The sequence below is a fragment of the Xenopus tropicalis genome, chromosome 6 (assembly GCF_000004195.4).
Source record: "Xenopus tropicalis strain Nigerian chromosome 6, UCB_Xtro_10.0, whole genome shotgun sequence".
In the NCBI taxonomy this organism is placed as follows: Eukaryota; Metazoa; Chordata; class Amphibia; order Anura; family Pipidae; genus Xenopus; species Xenopus tropicalis.
The window spans coordinates 1,044,114-1,070,638 of record NC_030682.2 but is presented as its reverse complement, the minus strand read 5'-3'; the positions used below and the strand labels follow the sequence as shown (position 1 = coordinate 1,070,638).

The 26,525-nt window shown below is 49.0% G+C and overlaps 1 protein-coding gene and 1 long non-coding RNA gene across 4 annotated transcripts in view; both read right to left on the bottom strand.

The window, feature by feature from the left end:
• Positions 1 to 405: 405 nt before the first annotated feature.
• LOC116411487 lies at positions 406 to 2,200 on the bottom strand. The gene is made up of 2 exons (XR_004223129.1): positions 1,367 to 2,200; positions 406 to 1,219 (listed from the first exon to the last, which is right to left on the bottom strand). It is a non-coding gene; the product is annotated as an uncharacterized LOC116411487 (long non-coding RNA).
• Positions 2,201 to 2,533: 333 nt separating this feature from the next.
• The window catches only part of slc4a2 (solute carrier family 4 member 2), an 88,974-nt gene continuing 64,982 nt past the window's right edge, over positions 2,534 to 26,525 (bottom strand). For all 3 annotated transcript variants that reach the window (XM_031903618.1, XM_031903617.1, XM_031903619.1), the window contains 15 exons: positions 26,336 to 26,471; positions 24,950 to 25,130; positions 24,718 to 24,826; positions 22,096 to 22,280; positions 19,140 to 19,353; positions 18,827 to 19,042; positions 18,591 to 18,739; positions 18,323 to 18,517; positions 17,954 to 18,181; positions 17,059 to 17,148; positions 16,807 to 16,973; positions 16,404 to 16,657; positions 15,033 to 15,202; positions 14,743 to 14,916; positions 2,534 to 3,471 (listed from right to left, as the gene is read on the bottom strand). In XM_031903618.1, coding sequence (XP_031759478.1) covers positions 3,391 to 3,471; positions 14,743 to 14,916; positions 15,033 to 15,202; positions 16,404 to 16,657; positions 16,807 to 16,973; positions 17,059 to 17,148; positions 17,954 to 18,181; positions 18,323 to 18,517; positions 18,591 to 18,739; positions 18,827 to 19,042; positions 19,140 to 19,353; positions 22,096 to 22,280; positions 24,718 to 24,826; positions 24,950 to 25,130; positions 26,336 to 26,471 — 2,549 coding nt within the window. In that variant the 3' untranslated portion in view covers positions 2,534 to 3,390. The remainder of the gene's footprint in view (positions 3,472 to 14,742; positions 14,917 to 15,032; positions 15,203 to 16,403; positions 16,658 to 16,806; positions 16,974 to 17,058; positions 17,149 to 17,953; positions 18,182 to 18,322; positions 18,518 to 18,590; positions 18,740 to 18,826; positions 19,043 to 19,139; positions 19,354 to 22,095; positions 22,281 to 24,717; positions 24,827 to 24,949; positions 25,131 to 26,335; positions 26,472 to 26,525) is intronic.

Sequence of the window (26,525 nt, the reverse complement as noted above, 5' to 3'; positions counted from 1 at the left end):
TGGATCCCATTAGAGCAAGTCATGGAACCATGGATTCCTTGGATCCCCTTAGAGCAAGTCATGGAACAATGGATTCCTTGGATCCCATTAGAGCAAGTCATGGAACAATGGATTCCTTGGATCCCATTAGAGCAAGTCATGGAACCATGGATTCATTGGATCCCATTAGAGCAAGTCATGGAACAATGGATTCCTTGGGTCCCATTAGAGCAAGTCATGGAACAATGGATTCCTTGGGTCCCATTAGACAAGTCCTGGAGCAAGAGATTCCCTGGTTGGTCCATATGTGCAAGATGGAGGTTGGCGCTTTTGGTTGCTAGGGACAGACTGCGGGAACGGTGTCTGTAGTCGGAAGTGACAGAGTAAAGGGAATGGGGTTTGAGACAAACCATAAGTAGCCGGGTCAGGTGTTAATATGTTTATACATATTTATTCTTTGGTAAATAAAATACTGCAATTTACATTAATACTAAGTACCCAAGTCATAAATAAATGCTCTGAGCCCATTGTTGCGGAGGGGTAACAAGCCTTCTCTGGAGCAGCATTAACTGTGTTGCTAGGGAAAGTCTTCCCGGGGGGGGAATGAATACACAGCGCTTACTACAGGGGGGAGTAACAGACCGCTACTATTGCTCAGGGGGCGGGGCTTACAGGAGAGAGTATCAGACACAGACATTACCTTAACCAAAAGGAGTCTAGTACTTATCATGGGGGACACGAGTCCTACGGTCTATTGAGGGGGCAGTAACATTACTCTGTCTCTCTTTGGGAAACCAACGGACCTGCACATTCTCTTCTGTCATTTCTTCCCCTGAGGAGAGGTAAAAACCCTTTGCTTTTCCTTTGTTACTGGAGTATCAGTGGCCATTACCTTCCCAGAAGCAGTAACAAACCCTCCCTTCCCATACTGGAGTATCAGTGGCCATTACCTTCCCAGAAGCAGTAACAAACCCTCCCTTCCCATACTGGAGTATCAGTGGCCATTACATTCCCAGAAGCAGTAACAAACCCTACCTTCCCATACTGGAGTATCAGTGGCCATTACATTCCCAGAAGCAGTAACAAACCCTCCCTTCCCATACTGGAGTATCAGTGGCCATTACATTCCCAGAAGCAGTAACAAACCCTACCTTCCCATACTGGAGTATCAGTGGCCATTACCTTCCCAGAAGCAGTAACAAACCCTACCTTCCCATACTGGAGTATCAGTGGCCATTACCTTCCCAGAAGCAGTAACAAACCCTACCTTCCCATACTGGAGTATCAGTGGCCATTACCCTCCCATACTGGAGTATCAGAGGGATTAACATTCCCAGAAGCAGTAACAAACCCTACCTTCCCATACTGGAGTATCAGTGGCCATTACCCTCCCATACTGGAGTATCAGAGGGATTAACATTCCCAGAAGCAGTAACAAACCCTACCTTCCCATACTGGAGTATCAGTGGCCATTACATTCCCAGAAGCAGTAACAAACCCTACCTTCCCATACTGGAGTATCAGTGGCCATTACCTTCCCAGAAGCAGTAACAAACCCTACCTTCCCATACTGGAGTATCAGTGGCCATTACCTTCCCAGAAGCAGTAACAAACCCTCCCTTCCCATACTGGAGTATCAGTGGCCATTACCTTCCCAGAAGCAGTAACAAACCCTCCCTTCCCATACTGGAGTATCAGTGGCCATTACCTTCCCAGAAGCAGTAACAAACCCTCCCTTCCCATACTGGAGTATCAGTGGCCATTACCCTCCCAGAAGCAGTAACAAACCCTACCTTCCCATACTGGAGTATCAGTGGCCATTTCCCTCCCAGAAGCAGTAACAAACCCTCCCTTCCCATACTGGAGTATCAGTGGCCATTTCCCTCCCAGAAGCAGTAACAAACCCTCCCTTCCCATACTGGAGTATCAGTGGCCATTACATTCCCAGAAGCAGTAACAAACCCTCCCTTCCCATACTGGAGTATCAGTGGCCATTTCCCTCCCAGAAGCAGTAACAAACCCTACCTTCCCATACTGGAGTATCAGTGGCCATTACCTTCCCAGAAGCAGTAACAAACCCTACCTTCCCATACTGGAGTATCAGTGGCCATTTCCCTCCCAGAAGCAGTAACAAACCCTACCTTCCCATACTGGAGTATCAGTGGCCATTTCCCTCCCAGAAGCAGTAATAAACCCTCCCTTCCCATACTGGAGTATCAGAGGCCATTACCTTCCCAGAAGCAGTAACAAACCCTCCCTTCCCATACTGGAGTATCAGTGGCCATTTCCCTCCCAGAAGCAGTAATAAACCCTCCCTTCCCATACTGGAGTATCAATGACCATTACGTTCCCTTCAGAACCAGTAGCAAACTTCTACCTTGCCTTGCTGAAGTTACAATGACCATTACCTTTTGGAGGTAGTACCAGACTGTTACCATGTCTTGCTAAGAGTCAATACTAATACTAATTAATTAATACTAATAGTCAGTATTATTCACTATAGCGGAGTAACAGATCCCCACTTTGTTTACCCAAGTACAATAGACCATAAACGTTTGGGGTGTAACAGACCTTTACTTGATGCTATCAATGCAAATGAGACCAGTACTGCCCAGCACTGAGGAGCAGCTCCATGTTACCTCTTGCAGTAACAGACCTCTGCCTCTACTTGCTAAGGATTAAAGACCTAAGACTCATCAACCTTCTTCTGTTGAGGGATAATCCTATACTTTCACCTGAGGACCCATAGCAGACGTCTAGCTTGGCCTAGTAGGTGGGGTATGAAACCCTTCCTCGTCTTTTCAGGAGCAAAGTAGCAGAAAGTGCCTTCCCTTTGCCCTGAGGTACCAGAGGAGCCTGGCAGTAATCCCTACCCCGAGCAAGGGATGAGCTTCCACCTTCTTTACATACACAAATCATCATTTCACATCCTGCTTGAGGTGTATCTTCTCCTCTGTCCAATTGGATAGGTTAGAATTCTGGTCACTCATGATTAGCAAAGCACTGGCACCTGGAATAGCAGTCATGGTTCCCTCTCTTGTTAGAGCAACAGTCGGACATTACTCAATATGGCCCCTAGCAGACAGTGTGAGTGCCCTTTGTCCCAAACCATGTGTCAAGAGGTTCTAGGGGCCTAAGATCTGGTGTTACTATAGTCCAAGCCCCCAGTTTGGACCCCCAGTCAGTTTGTACAAGCATCTAAGTCACCTGACTCCCAATTACAGGAGCATTTTATACAAGTTCAGGGCAGCAACCCCCTCCCCATCCCTTGAAATGTCATTCTGAAGATCTGCCCCCCAAAAGGATCTTCTCCAGCACAAGTTCTATATAGGACAAGAGGAATATCGGTATTAGGGCAGTTTCCATGTCCCCCAGATCTGTGTGGTCTTATCCCAAGTGGCAAAATTGGCTTTATACTGGCATTGGCATTTCATTGTACTCATCCACACCCTCCTGTTCATCAAATATTGGTTGTACCTCATCGGCATCAAGCTGCAAAGAGAGGGACACCAACACAGGTGAGCAAAGGAGAACAGAATAGAGAGGGGTTACAGTAGGAGAGAGGCTACAGATGGAGAATAGAGGGGTTACAGTAGGAGAGAGGCTACAGATGGAGAATAGAGAGGGGTTACAGTAGGAGAAAGGCTACAGATGGAGAATAGAGAGGGGTTACAGTAGGAGAGATCCTACAGATGGAGAATAGAGAGGGGTTACAGTAGGAGAGATCCTACAGATGGAGAATAGAGAGGGGTTACAGTAGGAGAGAGGCTACAGATGGAGAATAGAGAGGGGTTACAGTAGGAGAGATTCTACAGATGGAGAATAGAGAGGGGTTACAGTAGGAGAGAAGATACAGATGGAGAATAGAGAGGGGTTACAGTAGGAGAGATCCTACAGATGGAGAATAGAGAGGGGTTACAGTAGGAGAGATCCTACAGATGGAGAATAGAGAGGGGTTACAGTAGGAAAGAGGCTACAGATGGAGAATAGAGAGGGGTTACAGTAGGAGAGATTCTAAAGATGGAGAATAGAGAGGGGTTACAGTAGGAGAGATCCTACAGATGGAGAATAGAGAGGGGTTACAGTAGGAGAGAGGCTACAGATGGAGAATAGAGAGGGGTTACAGTAGGAGAGATCCTACAGATGGAGAATAGAGAGGGGTTACAGTAGGAGAGAGGCTACAGGTGGAGAATAGAGAGGAGGTTACAGTAGGAGAGATCCTACAGATGGAGAATAGAGAGGGGTTACAGTAGGAAAGAGGCTACAGATGGAGAATAGAGAGGGGTTACAGTAGGAGAGATTCTAAAGATGGAGAATAGAGAGGGGTTACAGTAGGAGAGATCCTACAGATGGAGAATAGAGAGGGGTTACAGTAGGAGAGATCCTACAGATGGAGAATAGAGAGGGGTTACAGTAGGAGAGATTGTACAGATGGAGAATAGAGAGGGGTTACAGTAGGAGAGAGGCTACAGATGGAGAATAGAGAGGAGTTACAGTAGGAGAGATTCTAAAGATGGAGAATAGAGAGAGGTTACAGTAGGAGAGATCCTACAGATGGAGAATAGAGAGGGGGTTACAGTAGGAGAGATCCTACAGATGGAGAATAGAGAGGGGTTACAGTAGGAGAGATCCTACAGATGGAGAATAGAGAGGGGTTACAGTAGGAGAGATTGTACAGATGGAGAATAGAGAGGGGTTACAGTAGGAGAGAGGCTACAGATGGAGAATAGAGAGGGGTTACAGTAGGAGAGATCCTACAGATGGAGAATAGAGAGGGGTTACAGTAGGAGAGATCCTACAGATGGAGAATAGAGAGGGGTTACAGTAGGAGAGATCCTACAGATGGAGAATAGAGAGGGGTTACAGTAGGAGAGATTGTACAGATGGAGAATAGAGAGGGGTTACAGTAGGAGAGAGGCTACAGATGGAGAATAGAGAGGGGTTACAGTAGGAGAAGAGGCTACAGATGGAGAATAGAGAGGGGTTACAGTAGGAGAGGGGCTACAGATGGAGAACAGAGAGGGGTTACAGTAGGAGAGGGGCTACAGATGGAGAATAGAGAGGGGTTACAGTAGGAGAAAAGATACAAATGGAGAATAGAGAGGGGTTTACAGTAGGAGAGATTCTACAGATGGAGAATAGAGAGGGGTTACAGTAGGAGAGATCCTACAGATGGAGAATAGAGAGGGGTTACAGTAGGAAAGAGGCTACAGATGGAGAATAGAGAGGGGTTACAGTAGGAGAGAGGCTACAGGTGGAGAATAGAGAGGAGGTTACAGTAGGAGAGATCCTACAGATGGAGAATAGAGAGGGGTTACAGTAGGAAAGAGGCTACAGATGGAGAATAGAGAGGGGTTACAGTAGGAGAGATTCTAAAGATGGAGAATAGAGAGGGGTTACAGTAGGAGAGATCCTACAGATGGAGAATAGAGAGGGGTTACAGTAGGAGAGAGGCTACAGATGGAGAATAGAGAGGGGTTACAGTAGGAGAGATCCTACAGATGGAGAATAGAGAGGGGTTACAGTAGGAGAGAGGCTACAGGTGAGAATAGAGAGGAGGTTACAGTAGGAGAGATCCTACAGATGGAGAATAGAGAGGGGTTACAGTAGGAAAGAGGCTACAGATGGAGAATAGAGAGGGGTTACAGTAGGAGAGATTCTAAAGATGGAGAATAGAGAGGGGTTACAGTAGGAGAGATCCTACAGATGGAGAATAGAGAGGGGTTACAGTAGGAGAGAGGCTACAGATGGAGAATAGAGAGGAGTTACAGTAGGAGAGATTCTAAAGATGGAGAATAGAGAGAGGTTACAGTAGGAGAGATCCTACAGATGGAGAATAGAGAGGGGTTACAGTAGGAGAGATCCTACAGATGGAGAATAGAGAGGGGTTACAGTAGGAGAGATCCTACAGATGGAGAATAGAGAGGGGTTACAGTAGGAGAGATTGTACAGATGGAGAATAGAGAGGGGTTACAGTAGGAGAGAGGCTACAGATGGAGAATAGAGAGGGGTTACAGTAGGAGAGAGGCTACAGATGGAGAATAGAGAGGGGTTACAGTAGGAGAGGGGCTACAGATGGAGAACAGAGAGGGGTTACAGTAGGAGAGGGGCTACAGATGGAGAATAGAGAGGGGTTACAGTAGGAGAAAAGATACAAATGGAGAATAGAGAGGGGTTACAGTAGGAGAGATTCTACAGATGGAGAATAGAGAGGGGTTACAGTAGGAGAGATCCTACAGATGGAGAATAGAGAGGGGTTACAGTAGGAAAGAGACTACAGATGGAGAATAGAGAGGGGTTACAGTAGGAGAGAGGCTACAGGTGGAGAATAGAGAGGAGGTTACAGTAGGAGAGATCCTACAGATGGAGAATAGAGAGGGGTTACAGTAGGAAAGAGGCTACAGATGGAGAATAGAGAGGGGTTACAGTAGGAGAGATTCTAAAGATGGAGAATAGAGAGGGGTTACAGTAGGAGAGATCCTACAGATGGAGAATAGAGAGGGGTTACAGTAGGAGAGAGGCTACAGATGGAGAATAGAGAGGGGTTACAGTAGGAGAGATCCTACAGATGGAGAATAGAGAGGGGTTACAGTAGGAGAGAGGCTACAGGTGGAGAATAGAGAGGAGGTTACAGTAGGAGAGATCCTACAGATGGAGAATAGAGAGGGGTTACAGTAGGAAAGAGGCTACAGATGGAGAATAGAGAGGGGTTACAGTAGGAGAGATTCTAAAGATGGAGAATAGAGAGGGGTTACAGTAGGAGAGATCCTACAGATGGAGAATAGAGAGGGGTTACAGTAGGAGAGAGGCTACAGATGGAGAATAGAGAGGAGTTACAGTAGGAGAGATTCTAAGATGGAGAATAGAGAGAGGTTACAGTAGGAGAGATCCTACAGATGGAGAATAGAGAGGGGTTACAGTAGGAGAGATCCTACAGATGGAGAATAGAGAGGGGTTACAGTAGGAGAGATCCTACAGATGGAGAATAGAGAGGGGTTACAGTAGGAGAGATTGTACAGATGGAGAATAGAGAGGGGTTACAGTAGGAGAGAGGCTACAGATGGAGAATAGAGAGGGGTTACAGTAGGAGAGAGGCTACAGATGGAGAATAGAGAGGGGTTACAGTAGGAGAGGGGCTACAGATGGAGAACAGAGAGGGGTTACAGTAGGAGAGGGGCTACAGATGGAGAATAGAGAGGGGTTACAGTAGGAGAAAAGATACAAATGGAGAATAGAGAGGGGTTACAGTAGGAGAGATTCTACAGATGGAGAATAGAGAGGGGTTACAGTAGGAGAGATCCTACAGATGGAGAATAGAGAGGGGTTACAGTAGGAAAGAGGCTACAGATGGAGAATAGAGAGGGGTTACAGTAGGAGAGATCCTACAGATGGAGAATAGAGAGGGGTTGCAGTAGGAGAGAGGCTAGAGATGGAGAATAGAGAGGGGTTACAGTAGGAGAGATTCTAAAGATGGAGAATAGAGAGGGGTTACAGCAGGAGAGATTCTAAAGATGGAGAATAGAGAGGGGTTACAGTAGGAGAGATCCTACAGATGGAGAATAGAGAGGGGTTACAGTAGGAGAGAGGCTACAGATGGAGAATAGAGAGGGGTTACAGTAGGAGAGATCCTACAGATGGAGAATAGAGAGGGGTTACAGTAGAAGAGATCCTACAGATGGAGAATAGAGAGGGGTTACAGTAGGAGAGATCCTACAGATGGAGAACAGAGAGGGGTTACAGTAGGAGAGATCCTACAGATGGAGAACAGAGAGGGGTTACTGTAGGAGAGATCCTACAGATGGAGAACAGAGAGGGGTTACAGTAGGAGAGAAGATACAGATGGAGAATAGAGAGGGTTACAGTAGGAGAGAAGATACAGATGGAGAATAGAGAGGGTTACAGTAGGAGAGAGGCTACAGATGGAGAATAGAGAGGGGTTACAGTAGGAGAGAAGATACAGATGGAGAATAGAGAGTGGTTACAGTAGGAGAGATCCTACAGATGGAGAATAGAGAGGGGTTACAGTAGGAGAGATTCTACAGATGGAGAATAGAGAGGGGTTACAGTAGGAGAGATTCTACAGATGGAGAATAGAGAGGGGTTACAGTAGGAGAGACGCTACAGATGGAGAATAGAGAGGGGTTACAGTAGGAGAGATTCTACAGATGGAGAATAGAGAGGGGTTACAGTAAGAGAGAGGCTACAGATGGAGAATAGAGAGGGGTTACAGTAGGAGAGACGATACAGATGGAGAATAGAGAGGGGTTACAGTAGGAGAGAGGCTACAGATGGAGAATAGAGAGGGGTTACAGTAGGAGAGATTCTACAGATGGAGAATAGAGAGGGGTTACAGTAGGAGATAGGCTACAGATGGAGAATAGAGAGGGGTTACAGTAGGAGAGAGGCTACAGATGGAGAATAGAGAGGGGTTACAGTAGGAGATAGGCTACAGATGGAGAATAGAGAGGGGTTACAGTAGGAGAGATTCTACAGATGAAGAATAGAGAGGGTTTACAGTAGGAGAGATCCTACAGATGGAGAATAGAGAGGGGTTACAGTAGGAGAGATCCTACAGATGGAGAATAGAGAGGGCTTACAGTACTAGAGATCCTACAGAAGGAGAATAGAGAGGGGTTACAGTAGGAGAGATCCTACAGATGGAGAATAGAGACGGGTTACAGTAGGAGAGATCCTACAGATGGAGAATAGAGAGGGGTTACTGTAGGAGAGATCCTACAGATGGAGAATAGAGAGGGGTTACAGTAGGAGAGATCCTACAGGTGGAGAATAGAGAGGGGTTACAGTAGGAGAGATCCTACAGATGGAGAATAGAGAGGGGTTACAGTAGGAGAGAGGCTACAGATGGAGAATAGAGAGGGGTTACAGTAGGAGAGATCCTACATATGGAGAATAGAAAGGGGTTACAGTAGGAGAGATTCTACAGATGGAGAATAGAGAGGGGTTACAGTAGGAGAGAGGCTACAGATGGAGAATAGAGAGGGGTTACAGTAGGAGAGAGGCTACAGATGGAGAATAGAGAGGGGTTACAGAAAGAGAGAGGCTACAGATGGAGAATAGAGAGGGGTTACAGTAGGAGAGATTCTACAGATGGAGAATAGAGAGGGGTTACAGTAGGAGAAAAGATACAAATGGAGAATAGAGAGGGGTTACAGTAGGAGAGATTCTACAGATGGAGAAGAGAGAGGGGTTACAGTAGGAGAGATCCTACAGATGGAGAATAGAGAGTGGTTACAGTAAGAGAGACGATACAGATGGAGAATAGAGAGGGGTTACAGAAAGAGAGAGGCTACAGATGGAGAATAGAGAGAGGTTACAGTAGGAGAGATTCTACAGATGGAGAATAGAGAGGGGTTACAGTAGGAGAGAAGATACAGATGGAGAATAGAGAGGGGGTTACAGTAGGAGAGAGGCTACAGATGGAGAATAGAGAGGGGTTACAGTAGGAGAGAAGATACCGATGGAGAATAGAGAGGGTTACAGTAGGAGAGAGGCTACAGAAGAGAATAGAGAGGGGTTAAAGTAGGAGAGATTCTACAGATGGAGAATAGAGAGGGGTTACAGTAGGAGAGAAGATACAGATGGAGAATAGAGAGGGGTTACAGTAGGAGAGAGGCTACAGATGGAGAATAGAGAGGGGTTACAGTAGGAGAGAAGATACAGATGGAGAATAGAGAGTGGTTACAGTAGGAGAGATCCTACAGATGGAGAATAGAGAGGGGTTACAGTAGGAGAGAAGATACAGATGGAGAATAGAGAGGGGTTACAGTAGGAGAGATCCTACAGATGGAGAATAGAGAGGGGTTACAGTAGGAGAGATTCTACAGATGGAGAATAGAGAGGGGTTACAGTAGGAGAGATTCTACAGATGGAGAATAGAGAGGGGTTACAGTAGGAGAGAGGCTACAGATGGAGAATAGAGAGGGGTTACAGTAGGAGAGATTCTACAGATGGAGAATAGAGAGGGGTTACAGTAGGAGAGATTCTACAGATGGAGAATAGAGAGGGGTTACAGTAGGAGAGATTCTACAGATGGAGAATAGAGAGGGGTTACAGTAGGAGAGATTCTACAGATGGAGAATAGAGAGGGGTTACAGTAGGAGAGAGGCTACAGATGGAGAATAGAGAGGGGTTACAGTAGGAGAGATCCTACAGATGGAGAATAGAGAGGGGTTACAGTAGGAGAGAGGCTACAGATGGAGAATAGAGAGGGGTTACAGTAGGAGAGATCCTACAGATGGAGAATAGAGAGGGGTTACAGTAGGAGAGAGGCTACAGATGGAGAATAGAGAGGGGTTACAGTAGGAGAGATCCTACAGATGGAGAATAGAGAGGGGTTACAGTAGGAGAGATTCTACAGATGGAGAATAGAGAGGGGTTACAGTAGGAGAGATTCTACAGATGGAGAATAGAGAGGGGTTACAGTAGGAGAGACGCTACAGATGGAGAATAGAGAGGGGTTACAGTAGGAGAGATTCTACAGATGGAGAATAGAGAGGGGTTACAGTAAGAGAGAGGCTACAGATGGAGAATAGAGAGGGGTTACAGTAGGAGAGACGATACAGATGGAGAATAGAGAGGGGTTACAGTAGGAGATAGGCTACAGATGGAGAATAGAGAGGGGTTACAGTAGGAGAGAGGCTACAGATGGAGAATAGAGAGGGGTTACAGTAGGAGAGATCCTACAGATGAAGAATAGAGAGGGTTTACAGTAGGAGAGATCCTACAGATGGAGAATAGAGAGGGGTTACAGTAGGAGAGATCCTACAGATGGAGAATAGAGAGGGGTTACAGTAGGAGAGATCCTACAGAAGGAGAATAGAGAGGGGTTACAGTAGGAGAGATCCTACAGATGGAGAATAGAGACGGGTTACAGTAGGAGAGATCCTACAGATGGAGAATAGAGAGGGGTTACTGTAGGAGAGATCCTACAGATGGAGAATAGAGAGGGGTTACAGTAGGAGAGATCCTACAGGTGGAGAATAGAGAGGGGTTACAGTAGGAGAGATCCTACAGATGGAGAATAGAGAGGGGTTACAGTAGGAGAGAGGCTACAGATGGAGAATAGAGAGGGGTTACAGTAGGAGAGATCCTACATATGGAGAATAGAAAGGGGTTACAGTAGGAGAGATTCTACAGATGGAGAATAGAGAGGGGTTACAGTAGGAGAGATTCTACAGATGGAGAATAGAAAGGGGTTACAGTAGGAGAGATTCTACAGATGGAGAATAGAAAGGGGTTACAGTAGGAGAGATTCTACAGATGGTGAATAGAGAGGGGTTACAGTAGGAGAGAGGCTACAGATGGAGAATAGAGAGGGGTTACAGTAAGAGAGAAGATACAGATGGAGAATAGAGAGGGGTTACAGTAGGAGAGAAGATACAGATGGAGAATAGAGAGGGGTTACAGTAGGAGAGAGGCTACAGATGGAGAATAGAGAGGGGTTACAGTAGGAGAGGGGCTACAGATGGAGAATAGAGAGGGGTTACAGTAGGAGAAAAGATACAGATGGAGAATAGAGAGGGGTTACAGTAGGAGAGAGGCTACAGATGGAGAATAGAGAGGGGTTACAGTAGGAGAGAGGCTACAGATGGAGAATAGAGAGGGGTTACAGAAAGAGAGAGGCTACAGATGGAGAATAGAGAGGGGTTACAGTAGGAGAGATTCTACAGATGGAGAATAGAGAGGGGTTACAGTAGGAGAAAAGATACAAATGGAGAATAGAGAGGGGTTACAGTAGGAGAGATTCTACAGATGGAGAAGAGAGAGGGGTTACAGTAGGAGAGATCCTACAGATGGAGAATAGAGAGTGGTTACAGTAAGAGAGACGATACAGATGGAGAATAGAGAGGGGTTACAGAAAGAGAGAGGCTACAGATGGAGAATAGAGAGAGGTTACAGTAGGAGAGATTCTACAGATGGAGAATAGAGAGGGGTTACAGTAGGAGAGAAGATACAGATGGAGAATAGAGAGGGGGTTACAGTAGGAGAGAGGCTACAGATGGAGAATAGAGAGGGGTTACAGTAGGAGAGAAGATACCGATGGAGAATAGAGAGGGGTTACAGTAGGAGAGAGGCTACAGAAGAGAATAGAGAGGGGTTAAAGTAGGAGAGATTCTACAGATGGAGAATAGAGAGGGGTTACAGTAGGAGAGAAGATACAGATGGAGAATAGAGAGGGGTTACAGTAGGAGAGAGGCTACAGATGGAGAATAGAGAGGGGTTACAGTAGGAGAGAAGATACAGATGGAGAATAGAGAGTGGTTACAGTAGGAGAGATCCTACAGATGGAGAATAGAGAGGGGTTACAGTAGGAGAGAAGATACAGATGGAGAATAGAGAGGGGTTACAGTAGGAGAGATCCTACAGATGGAGAATAGAGAGGGGTTACAGTAGGAGAGATTCTACAGATGGAGAATAGAGAGGGGTTACAGTAGGAGAGATTCTACAGATGGAGAATAGAGAGGGGTTACAGTAGGAGAGAGGCTACAGATGGAGAATAGAGAGGGGTTACAGTAGGAGAGATTCTACAGATGGAGAATAGAGAGGGGTTACAGTAGGAGAGATTCTACAGATGGAGAATAGAGAGGGGTTACAGTAGGAGAGATTCTACAGATGGAGAATAGAGAGGGGTTACAGTAGGAGAGATTCTACAGATGGAGAATAGAGAGGGGTTACAGTAGGAGAGAGGCTACAGATGGAGAATAGAGAGGGGTTACAGTAGGAGAGATCCTACAGATGGAGAATAGAGAGGGGTTACAGTAGGAGAGATCCTACAGATGGAGAATAGAGAGGGGTTACAGTAGGAGAGATCCTACAGATGGAGAATAGAGAGGGGTTACAGTAGGAGAGATCCTACAGATGGAGAATAGAGAGGGGTTACAGTAGGAGAGATCCTACAGATGGAGAATAGAGAGGGGTTACAGTAGGAGAGAAGATACAGATGGAGAATAGAGAGGGGTTACAGTAGGAGAGAGGCTACAGATGGAGAATAGAGAGGGGTTACAGTAGGAGAGATCCTACAGATGGAGAATACAGAGGGGTTACAGTAGGAGAGAGGCTACAGATGGAGAATAGAGAGGGGTTACAGTAGGAGAGATCCTACAGATGGAGAATAGAGAGGGGTTACAGTAGGAGAGATCCTACAGATGGAGAATAGAGAGGGGTTACAGTAGGAGAGAGGCTACAGATGGAGAATAGAGAGGGGTTACAGTAAGAGAGATCCTACAGATGGAGAATAGAGAGGGGTTACAGTAGGAGAGATTCTACAGATGGAGAATAGAGAGGGGTTACAGTAAAAGAGATTCTACAGATGGAGGAAGAAGATAATGGGAGGGGCTACAGACGGAGGAAGAAGGCAATGGGAGGGGTTAGAGGAGGAGGAAGAAGGCAATGGGAGGGGTTTGAGGAGGAGGAAGGCAATGGGAGGGGTTACAGGAGGAGGAAAAAGGCAATGGGAGGGGCTACAGGAGGAGGAAGGCGGCAATGGGAGGGGTTAGAGGAGAAGGAAGAAGGCAATGGAAGGGGTTAGAGGAGGAGGAAGGAGGCAATGGGAGGGGCTACAGGAGGAGGAAGAAGGCAATGGGAGGGGCTACAGGAGGAGGAAGGAGGCAATGGGAGGGGCTACAGGAGGAGGAAGGAGGCAATGGGAGGGGTTAGAGGAGGAAGAAGGCAATGGGAGGGGCTACAGGAGGAGGAAGGAGGCAATGGGAGGGGCTACAGGAGGAGGAAGGAGGTAATGGGAGGGGTTAGAGGAGGAGGAAGAAGGCAATGGGAGGGGCTACAGGAGGAGGAAGGAGGCAATGGGAGGGGCTACAGGAGGAGGAAGGAGGCAATGGGAGGGGCTACAGGAGGAGGAAGGAGGCAATGGGAGGGGCTAGAGGAGGATGAAGAAGGCAATGGGAGGGGCTACAGCAGGAGGAAGGAGGTAATGGGAGGGGTTAGAGGAGGAGGAAGAAGGCAATGGGAGGGGCTACAGGAGGAGGAAGGAGGCAATGGGAGGGGCTACAGGAGGAGGAAGGAGGCAATGGGAGGGGCTACAGGAGGAGGAAGGAGGCAATGGGAGGGGCTAGAGGAGGAGGAAGAAGGCAATGGGAGGGGCTAGAGGAGGAGGAAGATGATAATGGGAGGGGCTACAGGAGGAGGAAGGAGGCAATGGGAGGGGTTAGAGGAGGAGGAAGAAGGCAATGGGAGGGGCTACAGGAAGAGGAAGGAGGCAATGGGAGGGGCTACAGGAGGAGGAAGGAGGCAATGGGAGGGGCTACAGGAGGAGGAAAGAGGCAATGGGAGGGGCTAGAGGAGGATGAAGAAGGCAATGGGAGGGGCTAGAGGAGGAGGAAGATGATAATGGGAGGGGCTACAGGAGGAGGAAGGAGGCAATGGGAGGGGCTACAGCAGGAGGAAGGAGGCAATGGGAGGGGCTACAGCAGGAGGAAGGAGGCAATGGGAGGGGCTACAGCAGGAGGAAGGAGGCAGTGGGAGGGGCTACAGGAGGAGGAAGGAGGCAGTGGGAGGGGCTACAGGAGGAGGAAGGAGGCAGTGGGAGGGGCTACAGGAGGAGGAAGGAGGCAATGGGAGGGGCTACAGCAGGAGGAAGGAGGCAATGGGAGGGGCTACAGCAGGAGGAAGGAGGCAATGGGAGGGGCTACAGCAGGAGGAAGGAGGCAGTGGGAGGGGCTACAGGAGGAGGAAGGAGGCAGTGGGAGGGGCTACAGGAGGAGGAAGGAGGCAATATGGAGGACTCACGCATTTCAGTTCCCGCTCAGTGAATATCCGGCTGAGGAGGAAGAGGCGCAGGGGGACGGTGAGGATGAGGATGAAGGGGAAGGCCAGGGACGCGGCCGTAGACATGACGACCCACAGAACTGCCAGACAGACAAGTTGCAGAGCAGTGTAGAGATGCATCCGAAGGGTCCGCACCTGGGGCAAATAGGGCAATATTACTGAGTTACACCCATGTTGGACATTGCTGCACTTTGTGGCACTGCTGGGAAGATACCCCCGAGACTCCCAGGAACAGACCAGCAAGGACCTACCTTCTTCACATACATGACGTCCGGGTGGTGCTTGGGGGGTTTCAGGAGCAGTTGGAATCTCTCATAGAACTGGATCCCATTCAACGACGTGACTCCCATATACAGAAAGATTCCAAAGAGAACAGCCAATGGGATCTGTCGCAGGACGTCCCCAATCACTATGGACAGACCTGCAGGAGAATAGGGAAAATCCTTATATTGTTATTGTGGGGAAACAACATCACCAGAGAGAGACTGAGGGATGGGTACAGAGTCTGAGGGATGGGCACAGAGGTTATGGAATGGGCACAGAGGCTGAGGGTTGGGCACAGAGTCTGAGGGATGGGCACAGAGTCTGAGGGTTGGGCACAGAGGCTGAGGGTTGGGCACAGAGGTTATGGAATGGGCACAGAGGCTGAGGGTTGGGCACAGAGGCTGAGGGATGGGCACAGAGTCTGAGGGTTGGGCACAGAGGCTGAGGGTTGGGCACAGAGGTTATGGAATGGGCACAGAGGCTGAGGGTTGGGCACAGAGTCTGAGGGATGGGTACAGAGTCTGAGGGATGGGCACAGAGGTTATGGAATGGGCACAGAGGCTGAGGGTTGGGCACAGAGGCTGAGGGATGGGCACAGAGGCTGAGGGTTGGGCACAGAGGTTATGGAATGGGCACAGAGGCTGAGGGTTGGGCACAGAGGCTGAGGGATGGGCACAGAGGCTGAGGGATGGGCACAGAGGCTGAGGGTTGGGCACAGAGGCTGAGGGATGGGCATAGAGGCTGAGGGTTGGGCACAGAGGCTGAGGGTTGGGCACAGAGGCTGAGGGATGGGCACAGAGGTTATGGAATGGGCACAGAGGCTGAGGGATGGGCACAGAGGCTGAGGGATGGGCACAGAGGCTGAGGGATGGGCACAGAGGTTATGAAATGGGCACAGAGGCTGAGGGATGGGCACAGAGGCTGAGGGTTGGGCACAGAGGCTGAGGGATGGGCACAGAGGCTGAGGGATGGGCACAGAGGCTGAGGGTTGGGCACAGAGGCTGAGGGATGGGCACAGAGGCTGAGGGATGGGCACAGAGGCTGAGGGATGGGCACAGAGGCTGAGGGATGGGCACAGAGGCTGAGGGTTGGGCACAGAGGTTATGGAATGGGCACAGAGGCTGAGGGTTGGGCACAGAGGCTGAGGGATGGGCACAGAGGCTGAGGGATGGGCACAGAGGCTGAGGGATGGGCACAGAGGCTGAGGGATGGGCACAGAGGCTGAAGGTTGGGCACAGAGGCTGAGGGATGGGCACAGAGGTTATGGAATGGGCACAGAGGCTGAGGGTTGGGCACAGAGGCTGAGGGATGGGCACAGGGGCTGAGGGATGGGGGAGGCCCAGGGAGAAGGTTCTTACCCACAAGGATGGCCACCAGAAGACCAGTCACTCTCTGTTCTTTGACCTCCTGTATTTTTGGTTTGTCCCCGGGGGCCACAGCTTTGCTCATAACAGTGAGAGCGTTGGCGTGGGTCACCGAGCGCACAGTAGTGGCGGCCATCCATGGCAACCCGAAGAGAGCGCTGATCCCCCCCATAGCAACGATCAGCAGCAAATCCAGGTGGAACCCCGATCCCTTCACCAACATCCGCTCCTTCTTACTGATAATCAGCCTGGAACGGAACCAGTATCATTACCCAGTACCAGTATCCTCAGTACCAGTACAAAGACTAGTATTACTCATACGATCTGGGTTGCTATGAAGATGAACACCAGTATAACCAGTATCCTTAGTACCAGTGCAAAGACTACTATAACTCACGTGGTAATCTGGGTTTCCATGAAGATGAGGATGTAGACCAACAAGGCGGGAAGGACACTGGCAAACATCATCCAAACTGGGAATGGCTCCTCGGAGCCCAGTGGGTTTATCACCCAACCTCGTTTCTCTGGTGACGTCACCTTGAAGCCACTGGGGACACTTAACTTCTGCAAAGTGACAGCAACGAGGGAGGGTTTGTAGGTGAGTTGCCTACAGCTGGAAGGCCTAGAGTGGGCCTTGAGTAACACTTACCTGAGTATAGGTGTCAGTGATGCTGAAGTCCACAAGTACCATAATGAGAATGGCAATGGGAACCCCAAAATCTCCAATGGTCCGACGCACCTAAGAAAGGGGAGAGTATGAAGATGGTGAAATGGGGGGTGAAGCTGTATCGTCGCCTGGGAACATGGGGAGAACATGGAGCAACTCCTGTGGGTGCGGCTACTGCCCCCTATGTGCCTCTGTCTGGCAACTCCGCCCCGACAGCCAATAAAAGAGAGCTGATCTCCATTATGTACTGGGGCCCTATCCAGGCAACAGCTTGGGGGTGGCAAAATGCATTGTGGGCAAAACACATGGCACTGAGAACCTGCCTAGGAACCCTAAACCTCCCCAAGTTCTAGGTTTGCCTCTGTGTCACTGTATGTTTGTGTCCAGGTATCACACGTAACGTACAGGCGTGAGTACACGTGGCCAGACATGCTCCTGAGAACCTGCCCAGGAACCCTAAACCTCCCCAAGTTCTAGGTTTGCCTCTGTGTCACTGTATGTTTGTGTCCAGGTATCACACGTAACGTACAGGCGTGAGTACACGTGGCCAGACATGCTCCTGAGAACCTGCCCAGGAACCCTAAACCTCCCCAAGTTCTAGGTTTGCCTCTGTGTCACTGTATGTTTGTGTCCAGGTATCACACGTAACGTACAGGCGTGAGTACACGTGGCCAGACATGCTCCTGAGAACCTGCCCAGGAACCCTAAACCTCCCCAAGTTCTAGGTTTGCCTCTGTGTCACTGTATGTTTGTGTCCAGGTATCACATGTAGCGTACAGGCGTGAGTACACGTGGCCAGACATGGCCCTGAGGACCTGCCCCGGAACCCTAAACCTCCCCAAGTTCTAGGTTTGTCTACTCACTACTAACTACTCACCCTCCCTGGAAAGAAATTACTGTTCTTGAGTTTGCGCAAGAAAAAAGCAATGAAGAAGGTCCCGGCCATGAGCACCAGAGACAGGAGGGCAGTGTTTGGCTGCCCAGTCACACGAATGGGGCCAGTGGATTCCGTTCCATTCTGTAGAGGGGTCTCGGTTACATTTAGGGCCTCGTCGTCGGTGGAGTTCTGGAAGCGGCAGTTGGTCAGAGGGTGCTCCTGGAAGACCTGCAGTGAGATGGAAGCCTCTGAGATAAGGCAAATGAGGCCCCTGGTACAGACACATTGAGAGGGACCCTGGGGGCAGTAAATCCAGGGACATTGCCCCCTAGCAAGGGTATATACACAAGAGGGGTGTGGGGATATTACCTTGAAGAGTTTAAAGAAGGTTTCGTAGATGAAGATGAGGGAGATGAGAATTGAGAAGATTTCTTGGGTGAATCGAGAAACAAAGCGAACCAGGAAGCTTCCCTCACAGGCCACCATACTGACCACAATGGCTATCAGCCAGAACCCAATCCACACTCGGCCCACCAGGTACTCCATGCCATTAGCTGAGCAGAACTGGGGGCGACATTTAGTTAGTCAAGTGTCCCATGCGTATTTGGGTCTCTGCCCTCCTCCCACCCATTCTTACCGTGTAAAAGGCTTCCTCAAATACCAGCAGTGGCCCCGAAAAGCCCACAATGAGCAGCGGCTGGGCCCCCAACAGGCAAAATATGACCCCCTGCAAACAGGTGCTGATTATTAACTCGGACACTCCAATGAGACCTCCCGTCTTCTCACCTGTGGGTCAGAGAGAACATTGTGTGCGTTAGACAATACTGGAGTGTGTGGCAAGGAGGTACCAATCTAATGAGAGCGCTCACTCACCGAGGAGACCACCGAATGTGATTGCCGGAGAGAGAGCAGCAAAGTAAATGAAGATGACGGCAGCCATACACTGCGCATCCAGGGCATCCCGGAAATCACTGACATATTTGGGGTAACGTCGCTGGATATCACGAATAAGCCCCCCAAAAGGTTTGCCTGTCCTGCGCAGGGGGTCGTCGTCTCCTCCACTGTCTGGGGCAGTTTTCTTCAGAAGGGCTAGAAATGGGTGGCAGGGAGAATGAGACATAAGGTCCCAGAACAGGGGGAGGCAGACAAACCATTCAGTCAAGTGGGAGATGACCCCAATTTGTACCTTTGTCCTGGGCATCACTGGGTTCCTCCAAAGCCTTCTTCTCTTGCCCCTGACGTCTCCTCAGCATTTCCCTCTGAAACAGGGCAACGGAGCGCAGCAATTCTTCCCCCATAACCTCAGAAGGAGGCAGGACCACACTGCAGTCCAGGAACTCATTAATAGCACTGAGAAGGTCCTGGCGGTCATCAGCAAGGTAGGCAGCCTCATGGAATGGCTTTGGGGCAAAACACATGCAGAGGGTGGGTAACCAAGCCTCACAGAGAAAAGAATGAGATTATGAGAAGAACTGCTGCAGCAGGATGAGGAGGAGATCACTGAGAGTAGGATGAGGAGAAGGTCACTGACAGTAGGATGAGGAGAAGATCACTGAGAGTAGAATGAGGAGAAGGTCACTGACAGTAGGATGAGGAGAAGATCACTGAGAGTAGAATGAGGAGAAGGTCACTGACAGTAGGATGACAAGAAGATCACTGAGAGTAGAATGAGGAGAAGGTCACTGACAGTAGGATGAGGAGAAGATCACTGAGAGTAGAATGAGGAGAAGGTCACTGACAGTAGGATGACAAGAAGATCACTGAGAGTAGAATGAGGAGAAGGTCACTGACAGTAGGATGAGGAGAAGATCACTGACAGTAGGATGAGGAGGAGATCACTAGGGTAGAATGAGGAGAAGGTTACTGACAGTAGGATGAGAAGAAGATCACTAGGGTAGAATGAGGAGAATGTCACTGACAGTAGGATGAGAAGAAGATCACTAGGGTAGAATGAGGAGAATGTCACTGACAGTAGGATGACAAGAAGATCACTGAGAGTAGAATGAGGAGAAGGTCACTGACAGTAGGATGAGGAGAAGATCACTGAGAGTAGAATGAGGAGAAGGTCACTGACAGTAGGATGACAAGAAGATCACTGAGAGTAGAATGAGGAGAAGGTCACTGACAGTAGGATGAGGAGAAGATCACTGACAGTAGGGTGAGGAGGAGATCACTGACAGTAGGATGAGGAGAAGATCACTGACAGTAGGATGAGGAGGAGATCACTGACAGTAGGATGAGGAGAAGATCACTGACAGAAGGGTGAGGAGGAGATCACTGACAGTAGGATGAGGAGGAGATCACTGACAGTAGGATGAGGAGAAGATCACTGACAGTAGGATGAGGAGGAGATCACTGACAGTAGGATGAGGAGAAGATCACTGACAGTAGGATGAGGAGGAGATCACTGACAGTAGGATGAGGTGAAGATCACTGACAGAAGGGTGAGGAGGAGATCACTGACAGTAGGGTGAGGAGGAGATACCTGACAGTAGGATGAGGAGGAGATACCTGACAGTAGGGTGAGGAGGAGATCACTGACAGTAGGATGAGGAGGAGATCACTGACAGTAGGATGAGAAGAAGATCACTAGGGTAAAATGAGGAGAAGGTCACTAGGGTAGAATGAGGAGAAGGTCACTGACAGTAGGATGAGAAGAAGATCACTAGGGTAGAATGAGGAGAAGGTCACTGACAGTAGGATGAGAAGAAGATCACTAGGGTAGAATGAGGAGAAGGTCACTGACAGTAGGATGAGGAGAAGATCACTGAGAGTAGAATGAGGAGAAGATCACTGACAGTAGGATGAGGAGAAGATCACTAGGGTAGAATGAGGAGAAGGTCACTAGGGTAGAATGAGGAGGAGATCACTGACAGTAGGATGAGGAGAAGATCACTAGGGTAGAATGAGGAGGAGATCACTGACAGTAGGATGAGGAGGAGATCACTGACAGTAGGATGAGGAGGAGATCACCGACAGTAGGATGAGGAGGAGATCACTGAGAGTAGAATGAGGAGAAGGTCACTAGGGTAAAATGAGGAGGAGATCACTGACAGTAGGATGAGGAGAAGATCACTAGGGTAGAATGAGGATGAGATCACTTACAGTAGGATGAGGAGGAGATCACTGACAGTAGGATGAGGAGGAGATCACTGACAGTAGGATGAGGAGGAGATCACTGACAGTAGGATGAGGAGGAGATCACTGACAGTAGGATGAGGAGGAGATCACTGACAGTAGGATGAGGAGGAGATCACTGACAGTAGGATGAGGAGGAGATCACTGACAGTAGGATGAGGAGGAGATCACTGACAGTAGGGTTAGGAGGAGATCACTGACAGTAGGGTGAGGAGGAGATCACTGACAGTAGGATGAGGAGGAGATCACTGACAGTAGGATGAGGAGGAGATCACTGACAGTAGGTTGAGGAGGAGATCACTGACCGTAGGATGAGGAGGAGATACCTGACAGTAGGGTGAGGAGATTACTTACAGAATTATAATGACTACATTAGCAGGATGAGGAGGAGGGCACTGACAAGGAGGATGTAATTGACAGGAGGACAACAAGGAGGTTAAGAAAGAGGTCACTGACATGAGAACAAGGAGGAGGTCACTGATATGAGGACAAGGAGAAGGTCACTGACATGAGGACAAGGAGGAGATCACAGGAGGTTAAGGAGGAGGTCACTGACATAAGGACAAGGAGGAGATCACAAGAGGTTAAGGAGGAGGTCACTGACATGAGCACAAGGAGGAGATCACAGGAGGTTAAGGAGGAGGTCACTGACATAAGGACAAGGAGGAGATCACAGGAGGTTAAGGAGGAGGTCACAGGAGGTTAAGGAGGAGGTCACTGACATAAGGACAAGGAGGAGATCACAGGAGGTTAAGGAGGAGGTCACAGGAGGTTAAGGAGGAGGTCACTGACATAAGGACAAGGAGGAGATCACAGGAGGTTAAGGAGGAGGTCACTGACATAAGGACAAGGAGGAGATCATCCTCTGACAATCCAGGTGATCCTCCACAATTTTCCACAATGAGAAATGTCACAGAGACCAAAATGAGGCACAGAGTGAGAAGATGCGTATTGTCTGATCAGTATTACTCTTAGCCACACATGGGGGTCAGTATCCTTCTCACCTTGTCAGACATCAGGGTTGATATGGATCGGCCAATCTCATGGTAATCCAGATTTGACGTACTCGGCCCCAGCAGCACAAACAGGAATCGCACAGGAATAGGAACCTCCAATACAGAGTCCAGCTCCACAGCCTCCTGCAGCCGAATAAACGCCATTGTGGGTTGTTCCAGGAACTCCACGCAGCCTTGGGGGAAACAAGTGGTACATGCGAGACCCACAATACCAACAGCAAGCTTGCCTTCTATTGGGTGACTATGACCTACCAATCGTGTGGGGAGGAGCAGGGTAGGCCGAGGAGGAATAGGTACATCTACTCATGAACTTCCTTAGTAGGAGGAGATCACAAACACTGCAGTGGGGAAGGATTCCCAACAGTGTGGCCAGAAATGTCTAGCAAAGACCTTAGGGTGAGGAGGAGATCACTGACAGTAGGATGAGGAGGAGATCACTGACAGTAGGATGAGGAGGAGATCACTGACAGTAGGATGAGGAGAAGATCACTGACAGTAGGATGAGGAGGAGATCACTGACAGTAGGGTGAGGAGGAGATCACTGACAGTAGGGTGAGGAGGAGATCACTGACAGTAGGATGAGGAGGAGGTCACTGACAGTAGGATGAGGAGGAGATCACTGACAGTAGGGTGAGGAGGAGATCACTGACAGTAGGGTGAGGAGGAGATCACTGACAGTAGGGTGAGGAGGAGATCACTGACAGTAGGATGAGGAGGAGATCACTGACAGTAGGATGAGGAGGAGATCACTGACAGTAGGATGGGGAGGAGATCACTGACAGTAGGATGAGGAGGAGATCACTGACAGTAGGGTGAGGAGGAGATCACTGACAGTAGGATGAGGAGGAGATCACTGACAGTAGGATGAGGAGGAGATCACTGACAGTAGGGTGAGGAGGAGATCACTGACAGTAGGATGAGGAGGAGATCACTGACAGTAGGATGAGGAGGAGATCACTGACAGTAGGATGAGGAGGAGATCACTGACAGTAGGGTGAGGAGGAGATCACTGACAGTAGGATGAGGAGGAGATCACTGACAGTAGGATGAGGAGGAGATCACTGACAGTAGGGTGAGGAGGAGATCACTGACAGTAGGATGAGGAGGAGATCACTGACAGTAGGATGAGGAGGAGATCACCAACACTGCAGTGGGGAAGGATTCCCAACAGTGTGGCCAGAAATGTCTAGCAAAGACCTTAGGGTGAGGAGGAGATCAATGACAGTAGGATGAGGAGGAGATCACTGACAGTAGGATGAGGAGGAGATCACTGACAGTAGGATGAGGAGGAGATCACTGACAGTAGGATGAGGAGGAGATCACTGACAGTAGGATGAGGAGGAGATCACTGACAGTAGGATGAGGAGGAGATCACTGACAGTAGGATGAGGAGGAGATCACTGACAGTAGGATGAGGAGGAGATCACTGACAATGGGGTGAGGAGGAGATCACTGACAGTAGGATGAGGAGGAGATCACTGACAGTAGGATGAGGAGGAGATCACTGACAGTAGGATGAGGAGGAGATCACTGACAGTAGGATGAGGAGGAGATCACTGACAGTAGGATGAGGAGGGGATCACTGACAGTAGGATGAGGAGGAGATCACTGACAATAGGATGAGGAGGAGATCACTGACAGTAGGGTGAGGAGGAGATCACTGACAGTAGGATGAGGAGGAGATCACTGACAATGGGGTGAGGAGGGGATCACTGACAGTAGGATGAGGAGATCACTGACAGTAGGGTGAGGAGGAGATCACTGACAGTAGGGTGAGGAGGAGATCACTGACAGTAGGGTGAGGAGGAGATCACTGACAGTAGGATGAGGAGGAGATCACTGACAGTAGGATGAGGAGGAGATCACTGACAGTAGGATGAGGAGGAGATCACTGACAGTAGGATGAGGAGAAGATCACTGACAGTAGGATGAGGAGGAGATCACTTACAGTATGATGAGGAGGGGATCACTGACAGTAGTATGAGGAGGAGATCACTGAAAGTAGGATGAGAAGGAGATCACTGACAGCAGGATGAGGAGGGGATCACTGACAGTAGGATGAGGAGATCACTGACAGTAGGGTGAGGAGGAGATCACTGACAGTAGGGTGAGGAGGAGATCACTGACAGTAGGGTGAGGAGGAGATCACTGACAGTAGGATGAGGAGGAGATCACTGACAGTAGGATGAGGAGGAGATCACTGACAATAGGATGAGGAGGAGATCACTGACAGTAGGGTGAGGAGGAGATCACTGACAGTAGGGTGAGGAGGAGATCACAGACAGTAGGATGAGGAGGAGATCACTGACAGTAGGATGAGGAGAAGGTCACTGACAGTAGGATGAGTAGGAGATCACTGACAGTAGGATGAGGAGGAGATCACTGACAGTAGGACGAGGAGGAGATCACTGACAGTAGGACTAGGAGATTACTTACAGAACTATAATGAGTATATTAGTAATATGAGTAAGAAGTAGAATACCAACAGGTGGGTGCCAGGGGCAGTTCTGTGATGAAGTGGGACTCCTGCACCCAATCATGTAAGTAAAAGGCGCTGGGATTGGCTGGATACATGGGAAGGATTCCAGATTCCCCGCTTAGGGGACTTACCTACTAGTACCACACTGGCCTCGGCATTCTCTGGAATCTTCTCCAGAAGCTTCAGCTCATGCTTAGACTTTGATCGCTGGATCGAGGGGAGCGAAGGGATCGACTCTCTCTGTGTAAAACAAATGGGAGAGGCAATTGTGAGAACAGCCTGACTCCGCCCTGATACTAACCCCTCCCCCAATACCAGATGAACTGCAGTCTCATTAGATGGCCCCAAATGCAGATTTCTCACCTCTCGCTCAATGTCTATCTTGGTCTCTTGGTCACAGGGATCTCCCCCCATTAGGGGGTCAGTCAGGTTGGGCTCACTTTGCTGGGAAACGTGATTTGTACTGTGGTGTCCAAGGAGGGAGCCAAGACTGGCCGCCGAGATATTACGGGAAAAAGAAGAGTCCTTCTCATCACTGGGGTGGCTGCAAGACAAACATATGGCCTATAATCACCATAGCCACCATATCCATCATGATAAGGCTACTGAGGGCATCATGATAAGGCTACTGAGGGCATCATGATAAGGCTACTGAGGGCATCATGGTAAGGCTACTGAGGGCATCATGATAAGGCTACTGAGGGCATCATGATAAGGCTACTGAGGGCATCATGATAAGGCTACTGAGGGCATCATGGTAAGGCTACTGAGGGCATCATGATAAGGTTACTGAGGGCATCATGGTAAGGCTACTGAGGGCATCATGATAAGGCTACTGAGGGCATCATGATAAGGTTACTGAGGGCATCATGATAAGGTTACTGAGGGCATCATGATAAGGTTACTGAGGGCATCATGATAAGGCTACTGAGGGCATCATGATAAGGCTACTGAGGGCATCATGATAAGGTTACTGAGGGAATCATGATAAGGTTACTGAGGGCATCATGATAAGGCTACTGAGGGCATCCTGATAAGGCTACTGAGGGCATCATGATAAGGTTACTGAGGGCATCATGATAAGGCTACTGAGGGCATCATGATAAGGCTACTGAGGGCATCATGATAAGGTTACTGAGGGCATCATGATAAGGCTACTGAGGGCATCATGATAAGGCTACTGAGGGCATCATGATAAGGTTACTGAGGGCATCATGATAAGGTTACTGAGGGCATCATGATAAGGCTACTGAGGGCATCATGATAAGGCTACTGAGGGCATCATGATAAGGTTACTGAGGGCATCATGATAAGGCTACTGAGGGAATCATGATAAGGTTACTGAGGGCATCATGATAAGGCTACTGAGGGCATCATGATAAGGTTACTGAGGGCATCATGATAAGGCTACTGAGGGCATTATGATAAGGCTACTGAGGGCATCATGATAAGGTTACTGAGGGCATCATGATAAGGCTATTGAGGGCATCATGATAAGGCTACTGAGGGCATCATGATAAGGCTACTGAGGGCATCATGATAAGGCTACTGAGGGCACCATGATAAGGCTACTGAGGGCACCATGATAAGGGCATGATGTGATTTCCATGTTAATTATGAAATTATTGACTGTATTATGTGGCTGATAAAGGCACTGTTGCTTTATAGAGGGCATAAGGGGTAACTTGGGGCATTTATGTCGTATGACACCGCCATAGTAACCTACATGATTCCTACAGGGTGTTTTACCTGTGTTTAAGGAGAAGAGCTCTCAGTACATTGGCTCGATCCTCAGCTTTGATTTGGTCACTGATGATCATTTGTTCCACCACTTGATGGGCTATTCCTGGGAGGGTCCTCTGATCCAGGTCCAACAATACAGCACCTGAGGACAGAACATTGCTGATTGGAGACCATGTCCAGATACTGTTGGCTCCAC